At 52.4% G+C, this 22,712-nt stretch overlaps 8 protein-coding genes across 8 annotated transcripts; 4 read left to right on the top strand and 4 right to left on the bottom strand.

Annotated features, from left to right (window-relative positions):
• Nucleotides 1-112: 112 nt before the first annotated feature.
• sdnJ-0 (Glycosyltransferase sdnJ) lies at nucleotides 113-1,805 on the top strand (the record flags this gene model as incomplete). The annotated part of the gene is made up of 3 exons (XM_032036650.1): nucleotides 113-684; nucleotides 757-1,443; nucleotides 1,505-1,805. 3 exons carry the CDS (start codon nucleotides 113-115, stop codon nucleotides 1,803-1,805), a joined length of 1,560 nt encoding a protein of 519 aa, XP_031884637.1.
• A 1,999-nt stretch (nucleotides 1,806-3,804) lies between these two features.
• phacA-1 (Phenylacetate 2-hydroxylase) lies at nucleotides 3,805-5,596 on the top strand (the record flags this gene model as incomplete). Its single annotated transcript, XM_032036653.1, has 3 exons — nucleotides 3,805-3,921; nucleotides 3,989-5,141; nucleotides 5,220-5,596. The coding sequence occupies 3 exons, from the start codon at nucleotides 3,805-3,807 to the stop codon at nucleotides 5,594-5,596; spliced, it is 1,647 nt and encodes a 548-aa protein (XP_031884445.1).
• Nucleotides 5,597-5,825: 229 nt separating this feature from the next.
• CGGC5_v012803 (uncharacterized protein) lies at nucleotides 5,826-7,399 on the bottom strand (the record flags this gene model as incomplete). The annotated part of the gene is made up of 7 exons (XM_066152757.1): nucleotides 5,826-6,713; nucleotides 6,762-6,829; nucleotides 6,879-6,915; nucleotides 6,969-7,147; nucleotides 7,195-7,262; nucleotides 7,297-7,333; nucleotides 7,393-7,399. The coding sequence occupies 7 exons, from the start codon at nucleotides 7,397-7,399 to the stop codon at nucleotides 5,826-5,828; spliced, it is 1,284 nt and encodes a 427-aa protein (XP_066007981.1).
• A 2,980-nt stretch (nucleotides 7,400-10,379) lies between these two features.
• On the top strand, nucleotides 10,380-11,192 carry ywrF (Uncharacterized protein; the record flags this gene model as incomplete). Its single annotated transcript, XM_032036654.1, has 3 exons — nucleotides 10,380-10,433; nucleotides 10,487-11,080; nucleotides 11,133-11,192. The coding sequence occupies 3 exons, from the start codon at nucleotides 10,380-10,382 to the stop codon at nucleotides 11,190-11,192; spliced, it is 708 nt and encodes a 235-aa protein (XP_031884474.1).
• Nucleotides 11,193-11,297: 105 nt separating this feature from the next.
• On the bottom strand, nucleotides 11,298-11,993 carry NUDT1 (Nudix hydrolase 1; the record flags this gene model as incomplete). The annotated part of the gene is made up of 3 exons (XM_032036655.1): nucleotides 11,298-11,450; nucleotides 11,536-11,741; nucleotides 11,879-11,993. The coding sequence occupies 3 exons, from the start codon at nucleotides 11,991-11,993 to the stop codon at nucleotides 11,298-11,300; spliced, it is 474 nt and encodes a 157-aa protein (XP_031884418.1).
• A 960-nt stretch (nucleotides 11,994-12,953) lies between these two features.
• On the bottom strand, nucleotides 12,954-16,009 carry bik5-0 (Bikaverin cluster transcription factor bik5; the record flags this gene model as incomplete). The annotated part of the gene is made up of 3 exons (XM_032036656.1): nucleotides 12,954-14,777; nucleotides 14,828-15,196; nucleotides 15,248-16,009. 3 exons carry the CDS (start codon nucleotides 16,007-16,009, stop codon nucleotides 12,954-12,956), a joined length of 2,955 nt encoding a protein of 984 aa, XP_031884398.1.
• A 3,061-nt stretch (nucleotides 16,010-19,070) lies between these two features.
• Nucleotides 19,071-19,394, top strand: CGGC5_v012799 (uncharacterized protein; the record flags this gene model as incomplete). Its single annotated transcript, XM_032036657.1, has 1 exon — nucleotides 19,071-19,394. One exon carries the CDS (start codon nucleotides 19,071-19,073, stop codon nucleotides 19,392-19,394), a length of 324 nt encoding a protein of 107 aa, XP_031884472.1.
• A 932-nt stretch (nucleotides 19,395-20,326) lies between these two features.
• Nucleotides 20,327-20,899, bottom strand: CGGC5_v012798 (Biphenyl-2,3-diol 1,2-dioxygenase 2; the record flags this gene model as incomplete). The annotated part of the gene is made up of 1 exon (XM_032036658.1): nucleotides 20,327-20,899. The coding sequence occupies one exon, from the start codon at nucleotides 20,897-20,899 to the stop codon at nucleotides 20,327-20,329; it is 573 nt and encodes a 190-aa protein (XP_031884417.1).
• Nucleotides 20,900-22,712: the final 1,813 nt, after the last annotated feature.

Genomic DNA, 22,712 nt, shown 5'->3' with positions numbered 1-22,712 from the left:
GGCGCGACGACATACAAAATGGGCCGAGCCCCCCGCAACAGGTTCGGAGGGTGCCTTTGTCTTTGAGATTCCATGACCATATCATCCCCGAGCCGACTAGAAAATTCCCACCATGTCTAACCCCGGCAAACGAAAAATCCTCATCTTCTCGGACTGCGACTTCGGGCAAGCCAATGTCGTCCTTTCAACCATTTACGCATTGGTCTGCGCCGACCCCAACGTAGAGATCCATGTCGCCTCACAGCCGGGCATGCAAGGCCAGCTTTCCCGCATCATCAAGCAGGTATCCAATGATCTTGGATCTGCAGCTGCAGGATCTATCAAGGCCCATAACTTGGTCGGGCTATCTCACTGGGAAGCCATGGAGAGACCTGGTAACCCCAATCTCGACTCTTGGGCGTGCGATCCGACAATCCCCAACATGGTCAGCATGCTGTCTGTCCTTCCGGGAATAACTCTCCCGTGGAGCGCAGAGGAGTTTGTCGAAATCTACCGGGACGTGGAGCGTGTATGGGGCGAGATTCAGCCAGACGTAACGGTCGTTGAAAACTTCTTCGCCCCTGCCCTTACATTCTGCCATAACCTCCGCCCGAAAACACCGTGGATCGTCCTGGCTCCGAACACTATCAAGGAATTTGCTCTATCTGCGCAACCGGGATTGCCCAGTCTTTGGAAATATCCCATGTAAGTCTACGGAAATCACGCCTCGTAGACGGATGCTGTCGTTCGAGTAATCATTTGGCTAACATGGCCCAGCTTCAACTCCGCCATTTCTTATCCGGTGCCTCTTCACCAGATCCCGCTAAACATATTCTATAACATAGTCGCGATGATCGCCATATTCACGAGTAGGAGACGGGGGCGTTGCATAAACCACATGAACGAACAGCTGGGTCAAGGGCTTCAACTCATCACTGTCAACGAACTTGGTCTTCTCGCTCCGCCGCCACCAGGGATTCGGGTGATGGTCGCAAACAGCCCGGACATCGACTTCCCATTTGACGTCATTCCGGATTTCATGGTCCCCTGCGGTCCAATTACAAGACCTGCAGCGCCTATCTCGACCGAAGATCCGGAACTCGCACTTTGGCTCGGTCGCGGCCCGACAGTTTACATGAATCTAGGAACACATCGTTCGTTTGATGTTGATAAAGCAAGAGAGGTGGCCTACGCTTTCCGCAGTTTGTTCGACGCTGCAAAAACCTCCCATCTCAACAATTTGCAACTCATTTGGAAGATGCCTAGAGTAGCATCAGAGGGAGACACTTCCGGTTTTGAGGGCCCTTGGAAAGAAATCAAGGACATCCTCGAGTCTGAAATAGACCAAGACCGCGTCAGGATTGTGGATTGGGTTACTGCCGAGCCCAAGTCTCTGCTTCAATCTGGCCACGTTATCTGCTCTGTCAACCATGGAGGATCCAACTCTTTCCACGAAGCGATATGGTATGCGACCATCCACTGCTGATTTGATTGTCATCAGAGTTAACACGCATTCTTTTCATAGTTGTGGAATCCCTCAAGTTATCCTACCAGGATGGGCTGATTGTTACGATTTTGCTCTGCGCGCTGAATTCCTGGGCATCGGCAAGTGGGCGAGCCGCACCGCACGACCGTTGTGGAAGCGAGACGAGCTTGCCAAGGGCCTTGAAGAGGTTCTTTTAGGTCCTCAGGCAATGGACATGATCAAAAGAGCCCAAGAACTTGCGAAGCGACACCCGGAAGGCGCAGGCCGTGATCGTGCCGCAGAAGAAATTCTTAAACTATTAGATGGCAACAACACGAACGGCGTGAATGGAAAGCACTAAACCTTGTTCTAATGGTAGGATGATAATATAATTGTAGGTTCGGCGCGCAACGCAGGTCTTTAAAGTCGCCGTCTTCATCAGCGTCAGTCGCTGTTATATCATCACATCATGTTCATCATCGTCATCAACATCCTCTCCACCATCATCACCACTGAAGTCTCCACATAAGCCGTGTGAGATCTCGAGGTCTGCTGTTATGGCCTGCTGAAAAGCTAGGCGTTCTAGCAGATACTATCCCACTTGCTCTTGCCTTGTTCTCATCCGCAGCACAAGGCGGCTGTGCGGAACGGATACGTTATGTTATAGATTGAGAAGATTGAGAACAGTATTCTTCTGCTATGGTTGACAACCTGGCTCCCTTTTCGACGCAATGAGCGGTCAGGAGAAGGCTTTTGGGAACGCGAGGTTTTCAGTCAGACATGGAGTGGGGCTCGCCAGTTGTTGTACATGCCAAATACTAGAGTACATGTAGGGTGTATGCGATTTCTGAACTATATAGACTGACCTGTGATTGTCTAATTATGCACCTATCAAGGAGCCTTGTTAAGGCCTAAGTAAAGGATGAAGCCAGATGAAGTCAGGCTTTACAGCAACGGCACTATAAAAGATGTCATCAGTGACGTCTTTCTTTCCTTCTAAGTTTTCTTCTTCGCAGTTTGCCGCAATGACGTTCTTAGCACGGGAGATAGTACTTACAGCAACGTAGCCACGCTCTTCATTGTTGACCTTGACGCATTCACCCTGGACTTTCTCTGTGTTTCCGCAAACCTGCGCTGGGCCCATGCTATTGCAAATGGCCAGAGGGGACTAGAACAGAAGTAGGTCAGCTTGCACTGAAGCTTTTCTTTCCATAAGTATTCTCTCAATCTCCACTTACGCAGTCGGCGGACCGATCCATGCACTGACTGGCAGCGAAGGGCGCGAGCAAGGCCGCCATAAAAGCGATGATGCTGAATTGACGCATAGTGAGATTGTATATGTTGTGGTGACGTAGAGAAAGACTGGTGAGTAGGGCTTTCTGACAGAATCTCGACGCTGAAGGTAAGGCTGGTTTAGTGATACCTGGAACGAGAGACGGACCATACCATGTTTATATAACTTAGGGATCTCGGACTTTGCAATCCACAGACTGAACGAAACATTGGCGCAAGTACTCTTGCCGTATTCATCCTGCTGAGCACCGTCTAACAGGGAAGCAGTGTGGGTTATGGAATTTCCGCAATATCATGCCTAGGGAAGCCGGTGGAGGGTTTCCTTAATGATGGGCAATCACTGTTTTCGCCCCTGCTAGTTAACAGCATTGCATGGTAATTGACTCGATGCGGCGGTTTATCTGTAACGGCGGTCAAATAATTAGCAAAAGAAAAGCTAGGGGAGCTTTATGGAGCCTTCGTTATGTGGAAAGCTCCGTAAGGACCGCGAGACTTCATTGTATGGACAGCTCCGTAAGGGCCGCAATAACCTTTCCGACCGGATTTTCTCTTGGTCTCAGTTCGTTATTGAAGTGCCAAGGAATCCAATGAGGTCCCAAGAAGGAGAGTGCTGACCCCAACACAACCACCGCCACTGTGGTCGAGGCGGTTCTTAGCCAGGCCCGACTTTTCCCTTATGGAGAGAGAATAATCACTCACTCGCCGTGTCCATCTTGTGTGGAACGAGAGCCTTAGTTTATCTAAGCTATTCTTCAAGATACAGTGTTATTTCAGGAGTTTATAGATAAGCAACGGCCCAGATAGGGCACGAGTGAATCATCCGATATCTAATTGGTGTTACTGGCCGAAAGAGATAAGCCCCCCGCACCCGATGCATCGGCATACCCAACCGCTAGGTCCCCTCATATCGGTGACGTCGGCCCAGTCTGATGTCTAAAAACACCCTAGCATAATCGATGAGTGCTATCATTTCCGTAGGCAAAACAGCTCATGACAAAACGAATCCAGAGTTTGAGGGTTGAAGCGCGGATGACTGCTGGGAGCCTCAGCGAGACAGAACGATCATCATGTTTGCTTTGGACTCTGCAACACTTTCCTTCGTATTGGACCTCCAGAGGCCTCCAACTCTGGCGTCTATCCTAACAACAATCGCAATTCTTCTATTATCTTATTTCATTTACAATGTTCGTCCCTCTGCTTCCTTCTGTCTGAGTTTCCGTCGCCTATTGAGGGGATCACTAACCATGACAGGCTGCCTTTGGTACGGACATACCCTTCATCAAGGGCCTCCCGGAGATGTCCGGCTCGATTCCGGTGTTCGGGCACCTTCTCAAGCTAGGCGAAGACCACGCGTCAACCTGCGAAAACTGGTGGCGGCAAGGAAACCCCTCTGTATTCCAGATCAAACTCGGCAACACCAGGGCCGTCGTCTTCAACTCCTTCGAGGACATCCGCCAACTCCTCATCGGCCACCAGAACGCCGTTATTGATCGGCCAAAGTTATACACCTTTCACGGCCTCATCAGCTCTACCCAAGGCTTCACCATCGGCTCTTCCCCTTGGGATGACTCCTGCCGGAAGAAGCGCAAAGCCGCGGGCACTGCCCTCAGTCGGCCAGCCCTGCGCAACTACTACCCCATGTTTGACCTCGAGAGCTACTGCATCCTTCGCGACCTGCACAAGGACTCCCGCAACGGCGAGCTCGAGATCAAGGTTCGACCGTACATCCAGCGCTACGCCCTCAACACGACCCTCACTCTCTGCTACGGCATCCGCATGGACGCCGTCTACGATGACCTCCTCCGCGAGATCTTGCATGTCGGCTCGGCCATCTCTCTGCTCCGCAGCGCGTCCGAGAACACGCAAGACTACGTTCCGATCATGCGCTACTTCCCCAACAATGAGAAAAGCCGCCGCTCCAAAGAGCTCCGCGAGCGTCGCGATGCGTATCTCAACCATCTCCTCGACAAGGTCCGCTCCATGATCGAGCGCGGCACCGACAAGCCTTGCATCTCGGCTGCGATTCTGAAGAATGAGGAGACGAAGCTCACGGGCGTTGAAGTGTCCTCCATCTGCTTGTCACTTGTATCTGGCGGTTTTGAGACGATCCCCGGAACTCTTACGTCGACCATCGGGTCGCTTTCGACGAAAGAGGGACAATTGTGGCAGGACCGCGCCTACGAGGATATCAAAAGGCACTACCCAAACATACAAGACGCATGGAATGCCTGCTATACCGAGGAGAAGGTTCCGTACGTCAACGCAATCATCAGGGAAGCCGGAAGGTATTACACCGTCAGCTCAATGAGTCTGCCGCGGAAGACTGTCACGGAGGTTAACTGGAACGGCGCTGTCATTCCGCCCAAGACAATGGTACTCGTCAACGCTCAAGCTGGCAATCATGGTTCGCATGCCCCTTATCTGAATGCTGCATATCATCATGGTACTAGTATTCGTTAAATCTAACGGTAAACAAACACAGACAGGAACTACTTCGGTGAAGATGCCGGCACCTTCGATCCGGAGAGGTGGCTGTCCTCAGTCAACCCGCCCACTGAGACGGATGTCTCCGGCGTGGGCCATCTGAGCTTTGGGCTTGGCTCTCGCGGTTGCTCAGGCCAGTATATCGCCCAGCGCTTGTTATACGCCGCTTTGGTTCGCCTGCTGTCCTCGTACAAAATCGTAGCCAGCGAGGAAGAGCCTCCCAACACCGACTACGTCGAGTACAACCAGTTCAAAACGGCGCTCGTGGCGATCCCCAAGGACTTTAAGGTCAAACTCATCCCCCGAGACACAGCCGTTACCGAGGAATGTCTCAGAGCCGCTGAGAAAAGGACCAAGGAGCATTACGTAGAGTAAAGTCATCTAGCCGGTTTGCGCATGCGGTAATACTCTAATTCGGATGACAACATATCAGGAGAGCAAGTGTGAAGGATTATGTTCAAGCAGTCAGCATAAGAAGGGGGCAAAGGGATCTAGAGCACCAGCCGCATTTTCGAAATGGCATCAGCATCCAGAATGAGATGATGAAATAGTTACCCTTCAAGATATTTAATTTTTACTTAATCCCCAGCACGATATGAATTTCTCAGTTCCTCTCCTTCGCATAAGCTCCATCAGGGTACCTCACCGGCTCCTCCCCCGAGACCACCTCTTCCGGCTCTAGCTCCAGCTCGCTCTCATCCGCTTCCATCCTCGTCGACTGAAAAGAGAAGACAAAATCATTTTTCTCCTCCGTACTCACAACACTCGCCAGTTCTGTAGCGTACATTCCCTCTGCAGCTTCTTCGTCAATCGCAGTTATTGCGTTTTCTTTGCTGTCAGCTGACTCTGTATCCTGAGCCTTCCGCCGTACCGCACTTAAACCTCTCCTGGGTGCCGAGTCCCCGCGGGCTGTGCCGTTTTGACCGAACAACTTGGACCAGCGGTATTTGAAGAATATTCGAATCGCAGGAAGACATACGACAATGACCGATACTGATGCTTCGATGCCTGACCAAATCAGGGGATCCGTAAAGTCCCAGGTCGGGTTAAGTGAATGCGTGAATGGGGCAAGGTAGTGTAGCCGGATACAGGCAGTAATAAGAATGAATAACCCGAGACTGAACATAAACGAAATGCCGATTTTTGAGCGTTTGGAGGTGTTCAATCCCCATAGCAGGGGAAGAGGCAAGACGAGAATAATAAGATCGTGGCTGATGCTAAGGCCCCCTGCAATATTGACCAGTCTGTGGAGATCCAGGCAACGATATGTGCCGAAGTCTCTTTTCCAACCATCCCAGTTGAAACTAATCGGTGTGCATTGGAAAATTTGCAAAAACAGGATCACCGTCATTGATGTAACGATGTAGGTTATGGTCGCGTAAGTTGCCCTTCGAAAGGACTTGTTTGGGAATATCCTGAGGTAAAAGATGAGCACTGATATCTTGGTCAAAGTTATCGTGGCTAGGTAAAGGGGTTCGTCGATAAAGAAGAGCTGTAAATGTCAACATGATGTCCAATTTGAGGCGGTCAGTCTCCATACCTTCAACCCCAGCGTGAGCTTATCTGGTTCAACCATCCATATGTCTTCACCAAAAGCTAACGCTCCAGCTGGGTTATTGTCAGTAAGGACCTGGAATGGTGAGACCATGGGACACACCAATTTGACCAATGACGACTAGGACGATGAATATGACCTAAGATTAATCAGCGGATGAGCTGCTGAAAAGTTTCTAAAGATTGGACGTACACCGCACACGATCATGATCCAGTCGTCGGCTTCGAGTCGAGGCATCATCGTCCATCTCGCGTATAATCGCAAAAGTACCGCCAGGATCCCAGCAATTTGAAGAATAAGCGGCACCATAATGTCTGCTTTTCGGGTACGAATAGGCCGTTCGCATGCCTTTGCTTCTACCTTTGCCACGTCTAAGAAGTTGTCAGTTGCAGCTATGATCAATGGGTAGGTTACCAACCTATAGCATCTACTGTGTCACAACGTTGAAGAAGACACGTCTGCATACTCTCCCGCAGACCATCATCACTACATATACAGGTGTCATTTGTCGCGACCTTACAAGCCGATTGCGGGAGCTTTTCCAGGATACAGTCTAGCTGTGTGCAGAAAATGATATTAGCACCATCTCACGAGGTTGAGCCATGGCAAAACCGACCCCACATTGCGGCAAAACGCCTGCATACTCTATTAGCGATCCCTGGGCAGCCCCCAAAGAAGTGGCCATAAGGCTGAGCCATAGCAAATGTCTCATCGCAAGCGATACTGCGGCTGCTGCTATCCCTGATGATGATGGTAGTGATATGGGAGAGAGTGAAAGGGAAGAAATAAGAGAAAAGCAAGAAGTCGCTGGCCGTGGCCTGAATAAATCACCCTCGAACGGCTAATGATAATAAGAGACATGCGAAGATTATGATAGCGGCAAAACTTAAGTTGGTTACTGGTGCTATTAATCTTAGTGCGCGAGCACATCGTCCCCTTTTGGTTCCCAGGACGCGAGACCCGTAATTATCCCCTACACTAAAACAGCTCGGCTGGGGGGTCGATTATCGAGTCAGAAAAGAAGATGTCGAAAGAAAAAGCTAACACAGAATAAGACCGAGAGTCTCTCTCTGACATGCACTTTCAAGCGACTCAGGTGTGAGCACGGTTGTTGTGGTGAACGAAACCTATTCAGAAGACAAAGGCCCGGCCTGGACCAGCGGACGCTATCGTGAACTAAACGCGGGGTTGATGTGTAAGGGAGCATCGCGTGGGTTCGGAGGCGTCCGACCCGGGTGGCTTAATTACACAACAGTCTGGTGAATAATGCCTACTGGGATTCATACAGAGACGGCTTCCGATGTCCAGGTCTTTGCAAATAAGAGCAGTATTGCATGAAAGGACGCGCTTCTCTGTACTTTGGGTTTCATAGGAACGTGTCTCGTCATAAGCAATGGATGAGATCAGGAAACAATGTCTTACCTTGACCGATCCTCTTCGCGCCGATCATGATGATGTTTCACACTGCGAATGTTCAGCAGTGAGATCGACGGAACCATGATCCGGGCATACCGCCATGCATACCGCCATGCACAGGAGCCGGATTGGGAGTTATGGAATCCGGCAGTTGGGGGTGATCGAAGTCGGCAGTTGTCGCCTCACAGTACCTTTTTTGCGGTGCTTATTAGTGAAGCGCCATCTTTGATTCTCCTGGCGCTCTAACGCAAATGTGGTAACGCCTCACCGCCTCAAGCTGCTAGCACACACGTGTGGCACCACGCCCCTTTGCCACTCGGCCGCGATTGCATCCACTGCCACCGGCAAGTGCCTACTCAGCCATGACAACGTGTTTTGAACAAAGGTGTGCAGCTTCAGTCTGCGCTATTCAAAACGGCGTGGCCAAGTCAACGCAACTTGTAGCCCAGATTTGGTAACCACGTCGGCATGTAGGTGTACAAGTGTAATTCTCAGGCTGCAAATTGACTTCATCTTGCTCCTCGTCTCCTACTTCGAAGACGACAGATCTGAAGCGTTCGCGCCAGAGATATTGGAAATAGTTTTGAGACTCATAAAGCATTAGCCTGGATCAGTAATTATACAAAAGCTGCCTTCCAGATAGGTCTACCATATTGCTTATGTCAACAAGTTAGGAATCTCTGTCCGTAGCTGCGGAGTTGTCTGCGCCTGTCTGTCATTTGACTTGAGATTTCTTTTATGATATTGTGAACCATGTGGCCCGTGTAGTCCTGGAATGATTTTGATGTCGATTCATCGGTGTGCCTTACGTCGAATGGTGATCTGGGTGGCATACCAGGTGCAAAATCCCTGGACACAAGAGAACGAGACCCAAATGTTTTGGATGGGTGAGTCAGAGGGCAAAGAAAGTAGAGTAATAGCAATCGCTCGTTTTTTGACTCTGAAGTGATCGCTGATGTTTCGAAGTAGGCTCCCACAGTAAGACGCACCAACTCGCAATGAACAAACTCATTGAGTGGTCTGCCCCTAGCATCTCGGAACGCAATGGTGGCTGCGAACAGACTGATGCAACTTACAGAAGGCAGCAGTAAAAGAAGACATGCTTGGCGTCACGCTGCGTTTTGGCGTTATAATCACCATTCGGATGTTCGTGTGCGGTGTCCATGATCACACAGCCAATTCAGGCTGTTCACACATATCCAATCAATGGGCGTCACTGACAAGCCATCTTGATGATTTTCATTGTTATCCCTACCAGGAGACAGCCACTTTTCAGCAAATCGTCAAATGACAACCTCCAAAGCTAACACGGAGATTTTCCATATTGCGAGAGACTCCAAAGACTTTGCGTTCTTGAGGGGGCCAACGTCCTCGAGGGAGAATTGAGGAAAGGTACCGACCTGAGAGGCCATTGAGCTTTAGATAGATGAACAGTTCTGAAGAGCACCACGTCAGCGCCAAACCTACATGTAGGTCGTAATCTGAGTAGCCAATACATTTAGGAGCTAGACCCATATGCGAAACCGAATAGCCTCACTGGGAAAGTCGCCGATGGTCTAACATTTATAAGGTTTATATGAGCGCTCAGTGATCAATCATTCGTAACTCGGCCTTGCCTTTCGCCATCACTTAGGATATCGTCCCAGGCTACCACACACTGCACCTACCTACAAGTTTCTCAGAGGATAGTGGTGATATTCTTTTAACCTTTTCCGAAAAGCATAGTTGTATTCCAGATGAAGGGAAGGAGATTGATGGGTTCAGGGCCAACATGGCGTGGGATAAAGTCTGACGATGTTTGCCGCCGCCTAGACTACAAACAGGGCCGGAACCGATTTGCAGCTGGATCCACGAAGGAGATACTGTAGATAGCGAATCAAGATAGGCCGAATGAGTGGAATCCTTCGATCGAAAGTCCCAATTCAGTCCCAATTGCTTCCCATGTCAAACGTGCCGAGGAGCCGAAAACACCGAAAGTGCATACTCTCCGAACTCCCCGACCGTGCTTCACAAGTGACGTAATCCGGATCCGAGGTCAGCACAACGGGACTTTGGTTCTCTATGCTCTATCATAAATAAACCGCCAAGAAGAACTGAGCTACAGTGACCTTCATACCAGCGGGCAAAGATCGTCTGTCACTTACACACAGAGCCGTTAGACCCTCCAGAACCGCAAACACCGCAACAATGTACTACAACCCAGGCGTAAACGACCACGGTCTCCCCCACGACCCCTTCAAAGTAAACCTCACACCCTCCCAATCTCCATCTCACTCACTAACCTCCCACTCCAGGCCTGCGTCGTCCCCCGCGCAATCGGCTGGATCTCAACCACCTCGCCCACCGGCCAGCACAACCTCGCGCCCTACTCCCAATTCACCAACGTCACCTTCGATCCGCCCATGGTGATGTTCTCCGCAAACCAGACCCTGCCCGACGACGCCACCCAAACCCGCAAGGACACCGTCAACAATATTGAGGCCACGGGCGTCTTCTGCTGGCAGCTGTGCACCTACGCGCTGCGCGAGGCCGTCAACGTCACCGCGGAGGCCGTGCCGCCCGACGAGGACGAGTTCGCGCGCGCGGGGCTCGCCAAGACCTTCTCGCGCGGGCTGCGGGTTCCCGTGCCGATGGTGAAGGAGTCGCCGGTGCGGTTCGAGTGCGAGTACGTGCAGACGGTGCGGCTGCCGGGCAAGGGCCCGATGGGGACTGTGGATGTGGTGTTTGGAAGGGTGGTGGGCGTGCATGTGGACGAGTGGGCGCTGACGGATGGGAAGATTGATGTGAGGAAGACGAATCCGATCGCAAGGCTGGGGTACTTTGAGTATGGGGTTATTAATGATGCTTTTGAGATGGTTGTGCCTGGGGATAAGAGGATGCTGATCGGGGTGAGTTTGGCGTCTTGTGTGATTGGGAGTATTGCTGACTATTGAGATATAGCTCTCGGGAAACGCGTCAAAGAACACGGATGAGGATTTGGAAGAGGCCAAGAACTCATGATGGATATCAGGTTTCCATGGAGGGTTGAGGCTGGCTCATGAAAGGTCGACCGAGATTGAGCGCAAAAGATCTATAGAGGTACTATTTCCATGCAAATGATCGTCGTTAGGCATTCTCAATATTGGGATTCTCTTCAATAAGATGAGCCAGCGGAATAAACAGCTTCATCGCACCCCCCTCCTTCCCCTTTGCGTTGATCTCTCTGACCTCATCCCACGACATCCAGTACCACCCAGAGCACTTTTCAGGTTCCAGGTTCTGCCCCTCGTCAGCAACGCTCATGTGAAAGTAACCGCGATCTCACTGAGAGCGGTTTGGAGGAATTGCAAAAGTCAGAACTCACCACCGGCTCAGCCGCCTCATCTTCCATCTCGCACCTCACGAACAGCGTCACGTAGTGCTTCCCCTGCTCCTGAAACACATCGTTCGTCACGCCGGCGATCTTTCTCGCCTTGACCTTGAGCTGCGTCTCCTCCGCCGTCTCGCGCTCCGCACAGCCGAAGATGGACTCTCCGAATTCGAGGTGCCCGCCGGGGAGCTGCCATGTACCTGCGCAGGAACGTTAGCGTCCGATTATCGTAGGCCGAATGAGACTGCAAGTGTAAAGAACTCCGTAAGAAATTCCTCGTAGCCCACAGAAATGAGGAACCTTCAGGAGTCGGGATTTGGGAAGGGGTTGACGTTACCTGCGCCGTGGCTACTCTCCCGCTTGCCGACTACGATCTTGCCGTCCTTGCGCTGGACAATCGCCGCGACGCCAATGCGCGGGTTCGCGAAAGGGTTGATGGTAGTGACAGACATCTTTGCGCCAAAGGAACTCACTGGCTGTGTATATCAGAAGAATGAAATGAAGGCTCGTTGAGTGATCAATGCCAAGATATATACGTTGGTGAGTTGATGTTTTAAAGAACTCACTGACTCACTTCGGTAGCACCTGGACAGTGAGATTGGGCCAGTGAGAGACCGAGTGTGCCTCACTGCAACCAAGCCCCCCTGCATCACCGCACCGCCACGGGAGGCTCACTGTGGCTGCCTGCTATTTCGCGGGAAACGCCTGCGAGCCTCGTTCCAGCTCAGTCAAGTTCCAAAATCTCTCACCCATACTTATTCTACATTGAATTATATAAACTCGCTCACACTCACAATTGCCAAAGCTTCATACATACAAATTCAGACATCCACTTTCCATTACTACTAACCCATCTTACAGACCAGTCCCGCTGCAGAGTGGATTCCAGTAGCCCTCCCGTCGCCCACCCTCAAAGCCATCTCCCCCTGCCCCCCTCCACAACAAGAAATGGTTTCGTGGTGTAGTTGGTTATCACGTCAGTCTAACAGATTGAGTGCGCATTCTCCGAATGCCCTCGCCTGGCACACTGAAGGTCTCCGGTTCAAGTCCGGGCGAAATCATGAACGTTGGGCGATTGGTTTAGTGGTATAATACTCGCTTAGCATGTGAGTGGTCCAGGGTTCGATTCCCTGATCGTCCAGTTCTTTTTGCTTTTTGCATAGGGATCGTACTGTCTTTTTGTTTTTAGAGGGTATAAGAGGAGGGAGAGCCAGGAAGTGGATGCGTAGTTTGGGGGGAGTAGCATCAGTTGAAGCTATAGCGACATACGATTAAGCGTTGTAGATGGCATCGACATGGTAAAAATACATCTAATCATTCATTCATTACCTCTGCTTGCAGTGGGTATCATTACATAGCCTTTCCAAGGGCCGTCGCGTGAGAGGAGACATTTCCAACGAACTCGCCCCCCTCTACCAGGCCCCCTTGGCCGGCATATTCTCCGGGTCCATCTCGAACCCCTTGATACTCTCCTGCCAGTTCTGCCAGTTGAAGTCGTCCAGGTTATCCATGTTGACATCCATTGTGTCCATCGGCACGTCGTCGAAGCGGTTGTTGATGGACGTGAACGGGTCGGACCACAGCCACGGCGGCTGATTGTCGCTGAGGGACGACGCGATCTGCGGCTGAGACGTGGCGGCGATGGCCTGCTGCCTCTGCCTCCGCTCGGCGTCGGTCATTTGGGTATTGTTGGAAATAGCCGGCGTGGGGACTGCCGTCGTGACCATGGGTGGCTGCGATGCCGGCGGCTGGATCGCGCTGGGTGGGAAAAGTGTGTTGTTCGGGTCTGCGGCCATAGATTGCGCCGTGGGGTAGATGTACTCCCACATCTCGCTGGACGTGAAGCCAGCTCGGGACATCATGACCGTATCAAGCTCCGAGTCTTCGTCGGGCATAACCACCTGGCCGGGGAACATGTTGGCCGGCTCTCCGGCAGGTTTGGGTTGAGGGTATGGGTCCATCGTGGACCGCTCATTACTCGGATTCCTCCGTTCGGCGGGTGGCGGTTGTGTCATGGGCAAATCTGCCCGAACCCCACAGAGCTTCCTCCATCGTGTGCGAATCGCCTGTTGTTGGCTCTCCATGCCGGGCACCGGGCCCAGTCTGGCCGGGATCGTATCCATGCGGTCGTCGACGTCGAGCTGGCGGGCGGCCTCGGGGTTTGCTCGCAGACGCGCAATCTCTGCCTCGCGATGCTTCGTGGCCTTCGCGCTAAGTTTTCGCAGCGGCATCCACACAGCCATGTGGTCTGCCATCTTGGCTATTTCGCCAGGGTCCTGGTCAAATCGAATGGTTTTGTTGACTGCCTCCCAGCCACGCTCCGAGGTGGCTGACCACGGGCGTCGACCGGCCTCCATGAGGATGTACGCAATGGCATGCCACTGTCTGTACGTCTGGAAAAGCCACCGCCATTGACGGCAGCGGGGGTCAGTGTTTAGGATATAATTATACTCGACAATTTCTATTGCTGACACGAAAAGTCTGTCGCGAATCTCGCCTGACAGTTCGGTCCCGTTGCCGGGGAATAGCATGGGTTGGTAGATGACCAGGCTCATCTTGGCCATGATCACGCGGGCGATCATGGCCGCCATCCAGAACAGCGGGTCGTCATCCGTGAAACAATGTTGCAGGAACTTCTCTTCGACCCGGTTGTAGACTTCGATTAGCTTGCTCTCGCGCTGTTCGAGAGTAGAGGACGCATCGCGCGGGCAGACACCCGCCATAGCCGAACCAACAGTATGCAGCCTTCTAGACAAGGCGCAAATTTCGTAACGAACTAATGAAACCGCACAATCCGTCCTGCCTTGGCGAGGGGTTGGCGGGTCAATCATTCCTGGATCGATATCCGAATCATTGAGGTTGGATGGCAGCTCCGTGTCGAAGGAGCGGTCGATAATGGTAAGATCGCTACCTAATTCCTCGGCAGAACGCAGGTCGAGGGTACAGATGGCCCACCACAGGCGGCGCCTCATTTCTGTTTCAAAAGGCGGGAGGTTGAAGTTTGTTCCGTCGCGGTGGATGCCCATTCCTTGCGCCATGCGGATTGCAAGCCCGGTGAGCGTCCAGCAGAACCTCGTGTCGTCTTGGCGGCGTACAAGGGTAAGGAACAGGACGAAGGCTTGCAGCACTACGATATCCGAGGTATTGAGGAAATTGGCCTTTGCGAGGGCCTGTTCGAGCGCGAAACGGTATTGCGACAGCATTTCGTCCTTCTTGGAACCGAAGTTCTTCTCGACCTAGCTTGGTGGTTAGCTGGAGCCAGTGTGCTAGATGGAGAGGCACAAACCTCTTCGTCTTCCATGGACGTAATGGCGGCGTAGTAGATGGAAAACAACAAAGCCTCGTGACCGGCCGTAAGATCGTCCATGTTGCGTCGCATGTCTCGAATGAGCTTCTCCATTGTCGGGATATGCAGAATCTTGAGCAATGGCTCCACGTTCTCCTGGTACACCTGCCACATGAAGGGTATTTGCGACGGTAGTGGGTGCAACTTGCGCAAGTCAACATCCGACGATCGGTATCCCAGTATAAATGCGTGATGATCGGTCGATGCGTCAACAGCGTGCAGGGGCGAGTGATCCGGTGTGTCTTCCTGGTCAGACTCGTCGCTGAACTCTTCGTCGAGGATGCGCGCCCGTTCTCGAAGTTCGTCGAGCTGTAATACCCCCGTCAGCTAACGAAACATGACGGCTGTCGACTGACTCACCTCGTCATTCAGCTTGGACCAAAACGCGCTGCTCACGTATCGGCTTGTCTTTCCCTTGTCGTGCAACACCAAGCGGCCAAACGACTTGCTGACGCTCGCGGCCTTGGGCTCCATGCCCCTCGTCTTTTCCTCGATTGCGTCCAACTTCTTCTGCATAGCGGCCCCGTCCGCAATTCCTTCCTTTATCGCATTGAGTTGCGCAGCAGTAAATGTCCTGTTCCCGCGCTCTGAAGGCGCTTCGTGGCCTGTGGTTTCGGGAGAGTTGCCGGTGCTCGAGTTCTGGCGCCCGCCGCTGCTTCCGGGGCCGCTTTCCACCTCGATCTGGCCGCTCAGCTCCTCGACGATGCCCTCTAGCTTGCGCAACCGCTTCATCAGCTCCACCTCGCGCTCGGTCGAGTTCTTTGGCGGGGCGTTGGGGTCCTTTGGGCGTGGTCGGCGGGGGGCGCGGCCGGGGGCGGGGAAGATGCATTGAATGACGGCGCGGCGGCAGTTGCTACACGGCATCTGCTTGTCGCAGCGGACCTTTCGCCTCCGGCAGGTGACGCAACTGCGCGGATTGAGGGCAGGCTGGCCCGACGCCGTCATGGCGACAGGTTGGTCGGGGGGTATAGACGTTGCGCCATGGCGGCTGAGGGCGGGGAAGTCTGGCGCTGTAGAAGTGGTCGGAGAGGCTGGCGAGTGCTGGGGGTTGTTGTTGACGGTGGTCGCGGGAGTCGTGGGATTCGACTGCTGGCTTGCTGGCGAGAAGTGCTCCATCTCCATGGCTGGCTTCGTGGGCCGATCTGTGCGGCGAGGGCTGTCGAGGGGCGGCGGGAGAGGAGAGGGATCACGAAGGTTTGGATCTGAGGGAATCGACTCGAGGTGTGACACAAGTTCGGGACGCTTTGGGGCTGACAAATGGTGGGATTCGATCCTGCGACGGCGGCTCTTTGCGCTCTTGGCTGCTGGCTTACCCACGGCGAGACATGGGGCGTCGTTGCGCGGCTAAATGGGGTCTGCTGGCATTATCCGGACCCGCGAGGACGTCAAGGAAAAACCAAACCCAAGGAAAAGAGGACGTTGGTGTTGAGTGAGGTGCAGTTTGTGGTGGTGACGAGTGTTGGGGCTGCTGCATTGGCAGAAAGAAAGCACGCCGACACTCGCTGTTGATTAGGAAAAAAAGGTCCCAGTGTGAGTCGAAAGTGGGGGAGGCGGGAGCGCTGCGGGACACTCTGAGCCCAGCGTCACATCAGTGCAAACAGCGCAGTGGGCCCCGAGAGGTCGGAGCTTCATGCCGGCGCGCCTATGATCGGCCGGCTTTAAATGTGAGCCTTCCCATTGGCCTGCTCACCTATGCCCCGATGCCGCTTTCGGTAACCCGGCCTTCACCGGTGAACACCGAGAAGACCCTGACTCACATGGCAGACCGGCGATCGGTGACGGCTCGGTGAGGTGAGAGGAGCCTCCGATATCCTCGGATGCTCCGTGGCTGGCCTCGGCCAACGTTGAGAGACTCGGATCAGCCTCTCACCTACAAACTTCAATATCCGCCGAAATTTTCAACTTTTTCATGTCAGACCAGAAAACAAGAACACACAGGCCATTGTCCGGTTCAAGCTCGAAACTTGAGACGATTCTCGTCATTGACGCGACCGCGGCCTGCAACCCCCGATAACTCCGAGAACGGCGCCTTCTGAGACTTGCCCAGCCAGTCTAAGCTTACCAAGCTTGCACAAACTTCGCAACGGCTAGCGTAAATGAGCGTATGACGCATAGCTAACCTTGTTGACCAATTTGCTGCTGATGTCGTTCTCGTGTCGCCCGAACTCCATACCCGTCGCGGTCCCTTTACTGTTCTCGAATTTCCCTATCTGTCTCTCGTCGTTGCATGGAATCATGGATGCAGCTCGAAATTCGCATCTGCTTGTCCAAGCTTTATCAGCAGAGAATGATGCCATCGAGATTGAATCAGTCTCAGCATCCGACCAATCCACTCTCGTTGCACGGTGTATCCTTTAAAAGTGATCAGGGAGCTCCCAGCTTCAAACGAATGATACCCCGCATATGCAGTAGGCGGAGGCGAAACACATGCTGAGCAGGGTCACATTGGCAAGCTGTGCCGAGTAACAACATTGACAGAGAACGTTTCTGGAAAGGGGACCTTCAGCAACGTGCAACTCAACCCATGTCCCCTGCTATGATGCAGTCAGTGAGGTCTGAAATTCGATGACATTGTACGTGGACCGTGGAGAATTGATGGACGAGCAGATCTCACGTAGAAGGTTTGGGTTGAACTCGCCTTGGTGAGTGTTCCCAACGTGAAGGGTGCCCAGGCCTCTCCATCAATTTACCCCGCTACCTGCGCCGCAAACCACATCTCCTTGTTGAACACTTTTCTTTGTAAGCTAGACGAAGCTTGGTTGTACGTCTCAAAATTCCCCTCGCCCACAACTCCGTAGTGAGGCGATCCTGGCTCAGCACAGATTTCAAGACAACTCTAACCTTTGCGATTGGTGATCTGTCAAGCATCACTTCGAAATTAAAGTCTATCTTGATACGATGACTGGAAGGTTGTAAGAGATTAGGACACAGCCCCAATACAGTTATCTGATGGAACTCAAGCCACATGACAGCTCGCAAAACAGCCCACTCTTCAGTGGCGTTAAGCTTTGTTGATCAACTTGTCAAGTCCAATCACGTCACCGAACTCCTCACCCTGCAATGACTGCTTTTACGGTCTACCAAGCTCGTGGGTGATCAGCATCAACGGGCGAATAGGTGAGCAACTCCCCTGTTAGTGCAACCAGTAGTGCTTAACAAAGTTTCTGGGATGCTGTCAGACTCAATTGAATCCTTCAAACCTGCACCAACAGGAACCTTGATCCTCCCAGCTCACACTTTCGTGATCTCTGGGAAGAAAACCACCAAGAACCACCAAAAGCCCAAAGCACGATGTGTAAGGCCCCTTAAGAATTTGTTGCCCTGGCCGGAGCCAACGCGTATGACCGGGGCACCCCGAAGGAGCGAGACTGATAGATAAAGTTGGAGAAGAAGGGGAGTAACGCATCCAACTTTTCTGAGTCGATACGCCGTGTATGCCTTTCATTTCTTTGCCCTGAGCTTCAATTATCAATCAGCGAATCATTTGATGCCAACACAGCTAGCACTGGAACGTGCTCTGCGAAGAGGCATCTAACGTTGAATTATCTGACTTTGACATGACTCGCAACTTCACCCTTCGGGAGGGCGCTTCAGCTCCGAGCTGCCCGAAGCAAGTAAGCAATCCGAGTTAAGAAATGATTCACGGTCATTTATCATGTCCTGGAGGATCTTTGGTAAATCGCATTACCCTATTATAGTATGATCAAAAAAAGCTATGTTGTGTTTAAACGCATCAGTGGTAATGGCGGTCTAGCATCGTCTATCCACTGAGTGGATCTTGGACCCTGAAAGGACTGAAGGGACCCGGACACACGTTAGGCAGCCGAATTATCCACAACTCTTTCCACAACTATGTGGAGAAACTTAATTGCAATACGATACAAAAGATCAAAACGACAAAACAAAAGATCAAATCTGTTACGAGGCACCGCATGAGGAGTTCTGGCTGGGGGAGAGGTATGAGGACCCAGAGTCGGAATCACTTAGACGTTGAAGCTTCTCTCATTTGCAAGTCAAGTCTTCAGGATATATAAACAACTGTTTTCCTGCCTCTCTCGACTCACAATTCACCCTTCTCACTCACCTCAACTTCATCGCACAACAAGCAACCCTCATCTTCTCACCTGACAACTCCCACTTCTCGAGCTCATCAACTCAAGACGCCAAAAACCCCAACATCAAAATGCATTTCACCACCGCAGCTGCCTTGATCGTCGCGGCGATGACGCCCCTGGCCTCCGCGGCCTCCTGCAAAAACCTCGGCAACAAGGCCATCCCCATCTGGCAAGTGCGAGCCACCGGCGTCGTCGACATCCCCGGAAAGTGTGGCGGCCTGTGGGACAACCTCAACGGCTACGGCGCCTGTGGCAAGACTTCCACCCTTTGCGGCGAATATGACGGCGAGATGGTTTGGCAGTTTACTGGCAGCTCCGGCTGCACCGCCGGTATTGTGAACACGGTCTGGTACAGCGCAACCAAGAACCAATGGGGCTCCATCAGCTGCTAGATTTGACCGACCCACTCGGGCGTCGGGCGGCTAGGATAATGGAAGGCATTTGGACCCTGCAAAGATGCCTGGAGGCCGGATCACCCTGCTCACCCCTCTCGCGCGACCTTAGAGCGGCGGGTGGTCTGGCCGCACCTGAACGACAAAGCGGCTGGCTGATGGATTACGTTGACTTAACGTTGAGTGGAAACGCCTTGGATACTTTGAGAACGACCTGTATTAGCTTCTACAGTATAAATTACATTCTGTCTTTACATATAAATGGGCGAGGCCAACCCTTGCATACATTCTGTCTTGACAACATTTTCTCGCAAATGGGACCAAGTGTTCATATGCGTTAGATTATCCATGTGGGTGAAATGATTCATTGACTGCTCTGCGTACATGTCTGGTGGCCCCAAGCAGTGACACTCAATAATCAGCAAACTCACTGGTTCCAATGCTTCCTGGTCTACATGCAGCAAGTGGTGGTGCATATCCTTGTAAGAACTCAAGGCTTAATTAGACGACATTCTCTACGAGCTCAGAAACCTTGCAGGTTCTCGGTCCCAAAAATCCTTCTATGTGGCATCGTATCGATCCCATAACAGGCAAACACTGTTAAGGTCCCTAAAGACACACGCAGACGGTCTCTGCTAATCTGGCTTTGACATATTTGAGATGTCTTGTTTTGCACTGGAAAGAGTCTTCATCATTCTCTACCATGTATTTCATTCGCGGCTGCAGCTCTAGTCCGCAGGTATAACAAAGCACCAAATTATTCGTTGCATTATTCAATGTGGGAGCACGGCGTGGAAAAGTGATTGATTTCATTCTGAATCTTCGTTATGGTGCCAGCCCTCAGCTACCCATCGTAATGCCATCATCGTCAACAATCACCGATGCAAAACCCTCAATCACAACCTCATACACTGAGCCAAACACCCGTCTCTCTAAGCAGTAGCCTGTACCTCACTCACAGGCGCCACCGCCCCCCTCACCATCAACGTCTTCTCGTCCTCTCCCGCCTCGAACCTCCTCAGCATCTCGTCCGGATCGAACCTTGGCCCGCGCGGGTCCCTCGCAAACTCCGCACTCATCATGAACGCCACCGCGTCCTCGGGCTTCTCGTACGCGTCCACCTGCGTCTCGATCTTGTTCCCGTCGGGGTCGCGGTAGTACATGCTCGTCGACATGCCATGGTGCACGCAGTACGCCGGCTCGAAGCCCATCTCCTTGCGCGCGCGGTACGACGTCAGCAGCGCGCCGAGCGAGTCGAACGTCAGCGCGAAGTGGTCCATGCCGCAGCTGTTCTCGGGCCGCGGCGTCGCGGTCGCGTCGTGCAGGATCGCGAGGCGGTGGTGCTCGTGGTCCCACGTCAGGAAGGTGATGAGCTCCGAGCCGTGCACCACGCGCGCGTTGAGGAACTTGGTGTAGAAGTCGACGAGCCGCTTGGCGTTGTTCGTGCGGAGGACGAGGTGGGCGAGTTCGGAGGGCCGGCTGACCCCTGACGGTGCGATGGCCATGGTTGCTGATATGGGATGAGAGATGTGATATGTGATCTCTAATAAGAATGGCAGTTGGGTTGACGTCGTATGAGAGATGGAAACCACATGTAAGTCTGCTTCAGCTAGCAGAATAAAGTTGCGGGGGAGGTTCGCAGCTTATAAACCCACCATCTCGCGCGTGGCGTTCAACAAACGGGACGAATCACGCCCCGGGACCGATTACGTTTCACGACATTGTTGTCTCACGCTGCACGAATTTATTCGTCCAATGTCTTCCTGTAGGAGTTCTCTTACGTCCCGATGCCGTTCTTTTCGGCCTCCGAGCCACGTAGATCTGTTCCTCCTGCGCTGTGCTGTCGGCTGCATGATCAGCCGCGTCGGACGTCCGCCCAGCGCACGACCCAAAAGGCTGGTGGCTGACATGGAGTATTTTTCGATCTGGGAGGACGCACTGTTCAAAGCGGGCGTGGCTGGCCCAATCACTCCAGGTTCGGCGCGATGGATTGGTGCTGTTGCGACTCGAGCGTGTTTCTCTACCCCAGATTATGGGATGTTTTCTGAGGGTTCAGAGATGGGATGACGGGACCGAGCTCACTGCGCGGCCTTCGGGGATACACGGGCTCGCGAGGCCCGAGTTTCCGTTCGCCACGGCGGCTACTTACTCATTTACGACGTATTTCAGGATCTTGACGGGCGGTTGTTGGATTCAAGTTTCATGGGTCCCTATCTGGCTTCCAAGTCCCGAGTATTAACTCGTTGGGATGGACTCGACGACGTTGAGTGGACAATCCACATCCAAGATTCGGTTTCGGGGAGTTAGGAGTGGTTCGGCCCAATACAATGTGCTGCTAACTTTACCTTTTGTCGCCGCATTGCTAGCGGGAAGTATAACGATTATATGAACCTCTTCACTCCAACAGCGCTCGTCTCATAGGTTGACTATTTTGACTCCATCTTTGGCTACCGTGAGAGAGTTGACTTGCGAGAACGACCGCAGTGGTAAACTAACCAAGCGAGCATGCTTTGGCCTTTTCATTATGCTCCCGCTCACATGATTGCCCCAAGTTTCAAAGCGCCGTTGGCGATTGACATATTCTCCGATGGCCGTACATGCGCTCGTCTTTCTTTGGTTTAAACTTGAAGTTGGATGAAGGCGACGCATATCGTTTCAGGCAATGTCTTTTCCCCCTGCATTCGAAGATCTTAGCACAAGTTTGGGATGCAGCTGGAATAGTATCGAGAATTGAGTGTCGTGATACTTGACTGTCTAACTGCTTCCCCAGCCGAGAGCCAACGAGGAAAGAACGCGAAAAAAGACCAAAACGAGCAAGACATGAGTTGAGCACGCGACCTGCGATCGGAACTAAGTTGCTGCTTTACCGCCTGAGATGCTTGGTATCAAAATGCCAACGAATGATCAACGATTGTTGGGTTGAAGTTTCCTCGAGAAGAAGTATCCAAAAAGGAAATCGACCAAGGTATGAGTTGAACACGCGACCGGCACCTGGAACAGGGATGCGGCTCTACCACCTGAGCTACTTGGTCTTGCACCTTACCTAGCTGAAAGATAACAACTGTTAGCTTGTTTATATGACTAAAAGTGAGTGATTCTATCGCTACCCGATTGACTTGGCTCCTGAAAATTCTGGACACCACCTCATTTGTGCGAGCAGTGGATGCTGTTCGCCGAGAAGTTCTCTCAAAAGGCTTACCCCAAAAAGAGAACACGGCCAGGGCATGAGTTGAACACGCGACCTGTGAATCTAAGGTTACACTGCTCTACCACCTGAGCTACCTGGCCTCGTATCATAGATATACCATATCATTTAAA

The sequence above is a fragment of the Colletotrichum fructicola genome, assembly GCF_000319635.2.
Source record: "Colletotrichum fructicola Nara gc5 chromosome Unknown KSG_Nara_v1_contig07, whole genome shotgun sequence".
Lineage (NCBI taxonomy): Eukaryota > Fungi > Ascomycota > Sordariomycetes > Glomerellales > Glomerellaceae > Colletotrichum > Colletotrichum fructicola.
Note: the sequence above shows the minus strand (reverse complement) of the source record. Positions and strands in the feature narration are given on the sequence as shown.